The 4822-nt window shown below is 28.0% G+C and overlaps 1 protein-coding gene across 1 annotated transcript in view; it reads left to right on the top strand.

The window, feature by feature from the left end:
• Window positions 1–2732, top strand: part of LOC107448445 (Serine/threonine-protein kinase Tao) — a gene marked incomplete in the record, with an annotated part of 31366 nt that extends 28634 nt beyond the window's left edge. Inside the window, 1 exon segment of the mRNA XM_071178535.1 lies at window positions 1339–2732. Within this exon segment, the coding sequence (XP_071034636.1) occupies window positions 1339–1581 (243 nt within the window).
• Between the last annotated feature and the right edge of the window lie 2090 nt (window positions 2733–4822).

Below are 4822 nucleotides of genomic sequence, written 5' to 3'. Positions count from 1 at the left end.
ATATATATATATATATTTGGTTTTACTAATCTTCCATTATTTTTGTTCAATGAAATCTCTCTGATAAAGATATGATTTACTTTATTTTTTTTTTTTCGTTATTCTTATCTTTGTCCTCATATACTCACTGGAATTTATAGTATACATATTCCATTAGCTGTTTCAAATTTTTCATTTGCCTAACGATTTGTCACTTTCCATCACCATTTTGATTATCAGTCTTAGAGACATTCATAATTCTTAAGTATTCCTACAAATGAGCTCTTATAATGTTCAATCTCTTCCTAATGTTTTTTTGTTGAATAATTTGGTGAGAATTGGTATGTGCTGTTGGAAAGCATGGAGAGTAGAAGGCAGAAACCATTTAAGAGTTAGTTAACAACAAATTAATTCTACAGTTTTCAGGAAGCTCCTTAGCAAAATTTTATACAAATAGATTTTAATTTAGTTAAACTGCTTGCTAATTTTTTTGGCACCATTTTGAGGAACATTGCTACTTATGAAATGGAAAATGAATTATTTTTTATATTTCTATCTTAATAAAATAAACATAACACTAAGCTAAAAAAAAATTTATAGGCTGTTAGTCGTACAGATTTACTAAGTTACGTTAATTATTTTTTTATATGGATGTCTACAAATTTAAAAATATAAGCCTTTAACAAAACAAAACAAACAAAAAAAAACTGTTAAGCATTTAAAATAATTAAACATTAAATCATTTAAACTGTTTTTAAAATAAGAAGTATCAAAAAGGTATTAGACAAAAATAAAGATATCTATCTTTTTTTAAATTTATATTCCTTAGAATACTCTGTGTACATTTTACAGTAAAAAATAATTTAAAGAACAAAAAAAAGTTTTTATTTTTTTTTTATTTTTAAAAACTGAATTGTAACATACCTAACATGGGTTAATTTTTTCAAAACATAGTCCATTATGGTTACTTAGTGGTTTTGTCTGTAGTAAGTATAAAGGTTTATTTAACCCTTATGGAACAGTTCTTTTTCTTAAGGGTTTCTCTTTAGTTCTAAAGATGAGTTTGAAAATTTCTGTGTTGAAAAGAGTTTTAAAAAATGAATATAGTGGTTATCTTAGTAGATTAAAGATTTCTTATCTATATAAAAAGCAAAGTAAAATAATTTTTAAATTGATATAAATTTTTTTTTTATTTCCTTGTACTATCATTTTATATTTTTTTTAAGAATAAAAAATTCTAATTATAAGTTATAATTCAGCAGAATTTTTACTTTGTTTGGAAGAATGTAATTTATCTGGTATACCTACTATCACATAAACTTACATAGGATTTGAATTAAATTAGCCATGTCTTTTTAGATGGAGTTAGAAAAACAGCAATTTCAGGAGGAACGAGCTGAAAGACAAAGGTTACTATTAGAACGCCAAGCTCGAGAGATTGAAGCATTCGATGAAGAAAGTGCTAGATTGGGATTTGATGCCATGGCTATCGCCGAAGCCTCTCAGGAACCTTTACCTGCCGATGACCTCAGCATCAGTGGTAGCATGCTCAGTTTGGCTCATAGTAACAGTGCTAGCTCCTTCACTCATACTGCACTCTAGTATTTACTGAAACTTTTTATTAAGGAAACGCTAACACAAAACACCCTTCTGCTGCCATGGATCATGTGCAAATATGCGAGATTAATTAATTGGTCTTGAAAGTGATGAAGAGTGGTACAACACATGGTGAGAAAAAATGTCTGCAATCTTTGATAGGGAAAACATGGTCTGCTGTTTTTGCTTCCCTCTGGCGACTTGATGTAGTTGCATTACGCTTTTAGAACGAGGTGCAACGGCAACCGAAGGTATTTAAAACTTAATTTGTGAATGTATAAGTTATTAAGATTATAAGACTGTGTGAGAGAAGAGTGTATGCAATGTTTTGATTGTAACTGTTTGCTGCCTGATGTGTGTAGTTTCTATCCGAATCTCAAGAGGAGATTGCAAAAGAATTTTGTAATACATTTGTAATATTTTTTGAAGTCTATCATTTTAAAGCTTTGGTATTTATATTTTAATGTACTGGTTAAAAGAAGAAAAAAAAATTATATCCATCTAGTCTGAGAGCATATGCTGGAGACCATAGAAACATGTCAGTGTTCTGTGTTTAAGTAAGAAGTTTAGCTCTTTATATGGATTTAATTATCCAATTTCTACCATGTGTTGTGAATTAGTAACATCCCCCTGGTCTCAAGCTGTTATTTTTTTTAAAAAAAGAGCAGGGTTTCATATTTATTTTCTTCCTGAACCCTGCTGTCTTAGAATAATTTTAAACTATTAATGACATTAATGTAGAGTTCAATTAAATACCATAGAATGGATTGAAACTTCTAATTGCTACTTTCAATAATATACAAAAATTTCTAAAATTATATATATATATTTTCTCTGCGAGATGAAAAGTTCCCTTTGTATTTATAGAACTTTAAAAGAAAAAAAAATGAATTAAAAAATTGAAATTGACTTTAAAAATTACATTTTGAATTTTCAGTTGATTAACAGATGTGCTTAGTCCACTCTCTTATTAGACATCACATTTTATAGCATTTCCCATGCTTCACTTTTGTATACAGCCTGACTGATGAAATCATCTCAGAGCTGTTGTAAATTTGATGTGCTCACCTTACAAAAGTAATTAACTTCCATTTGTATATAGCACTGTATAAAATGTCACTGTGAAATGTTTAATAAAAATTGTAGATTATACCTTTTCTTTTGAGTAGTTTTTTCATATACAAGTAAACAAAATTATTTTTAGCAGTTCAAAGTGCATACATTAGGCTTAACTTTAAAAGCAGAAACCTTGCAGCACGGTAGAAGGCATTGCAGATTATCACAGTATCTGAAGATTATTTTACACTTCAGATTTTTCTATTTTCTAATATGAGTAGTTTTTCTTCTTAAAATTTAATATGAAAAAAAAACAAAACAATGTTCATTTTTCATTTTATTTGTCTGCAAAGTACTGGTAATAAATTTTATTTGCAGAAACTTAAAACGCAAATCAGAACATTATAAACTACAATGTTTTTAATATCTTCCTTTGAATGATATTTTATTTCTGTCATATGCAAGGTTATCCTTTCTTACTGATTTCTTTATTGGGCTTTAGCAAAAATGCATCTATTTTTAGGTGAAGCTAAAAGTATGATTGTATAAAATTTAAACATCATAAAGTTTTTGTGTATAACTTTTTATAAATATTTGTACATGTGTTTGTAAGATAAGGCTTAATTTATACTTTTAATTATAATTTCTGACTGCATTGAAGTCATAGACAAATTTTAATTTTTGAAAATAGTACTGCACATTGACTCTAAATTCTGCTACCTGGGGCTTAACTAATATGAATTATTAAAATACAAACTTTAACCTGAGTTAGTTTAAATTGTATTTTAGTAAAGTAAAGCATTCTTGTAACAGTCTGCTGGGTGTCATAAAGGTTAAAGCTTCGCAATTTAAGAAACCAATAGCATGATTGTGATTAGCACTGCGCACAGGCCGCCTTTACTTCCTAGACAGGCTGTTATCTATCGATCTGAAGTTGAGTAGGCTTCAAGCCACCACTGGGGATCGAACACCTCAGTTTTTACAATGATAGTTCAGTGCCATAATAAATTGCATTTTCCAAACCTTTTTTAAGAGCAATAACTGAACCTGGTTGGTAAAACTGTTCAGTTACCAGCCAAAATATTACTTTATAGTTCTGGACAGAATTCTTTTACAGCATTTAAAAGCAATATTAATGTCCATCACGAAAAGATTACTTTTTAAAAGAAATGGCCTATGGTATATATATTTCATATCAATGCATGTATGTTTTTCTGATGCATCTTTTATAACAGGTATGAGTATGAAAAACTAAAAGAATATCTTTGAATAATAGTTTTATATTGAAACCCAAATAAATAATAAAAAACTGCCCCTGAAAAATAGTGTAAAGGTGTACCTTTATGTATTCTATTTCAGAAATTATGCATGTTCATAATTACCCTTGGAAAACAAACTATAAATTGTCACAGTTTGTCCTATATTTCAGTCTTTCCTAACCTGGTATATGTGTGTACTTGGGGCTAAAAAAAATATTTTTATATATTTTTAGCTTTGAAATCCAAAGAAAATGGAGCACATTAATAAAATATGATTAAAAATTAAAACAGCAATTGAGCCTTATTAGAAGTTTTTTTTTTAAAGTTCAAAGATTCCATTAGATTTTTATAAGACACTTGAAAAATTTTTTTCCCAATAAGGATTTAAAGTTTTATTAAAAATATATGTTAGCTAAACTAAGAGCAATTGTACTTGGGCTAGCCAATTTAGGAGGGCATGATAAAATTTTGACAATAAATTAAAGAAAAGAAAAAAAAAAATCAAAGGGAACAGATTGGGAAGCTATGCTGAATAAGATCATTGTTTCTCTCTTCAAACCAAAATATTCTAAAATTTAAAAGCATTAAGTCAAGCAACTTTATATGCACATTTTCTATCAGAAATATGTTAAATTTAGCTTTCCGCATAATATTTAACAACCTAATTTGTTCCCATTACTATCAAAAATTGAAAAAATCACTCTTTTAAAAAATCATTCATACAATTTTTTGTTAGCACAAAAATCAAAAAAATCTCAAGTTAAAAAAAATAATTTACTGAGTAATAAGTTATCGAACGGATATAGTTTGTGAGTTGTACAAGCTTCTAAATCTACTTTTATCATGCCTTTTATTTATAAAAGCAAATTTTTCCAACTTAAAATTAGGTGAACCAAACAGCCTTAAGATGTCATAAAATAAATACTACAAAC

Source organism: Parasteatoda tepidariorum, chromosome 3 (genome assembly GCF_043381705.1).
Source record: "Parasteatoda tepidariorum isolate YZ-2023 chromosome 3, CAS_Ptep_4.0, whole genome shotgun sequence".
Taxonomy (NCBI): Eukaryota; Metazoa; Arthropoda; class Arachnida; order Araneae; family Theridiidae; genus Parasteatoda; species Parasteatoda tepidariorum.
This window is presented reverse-complemented; position numbering and strand designations above follow the sequence as displayed.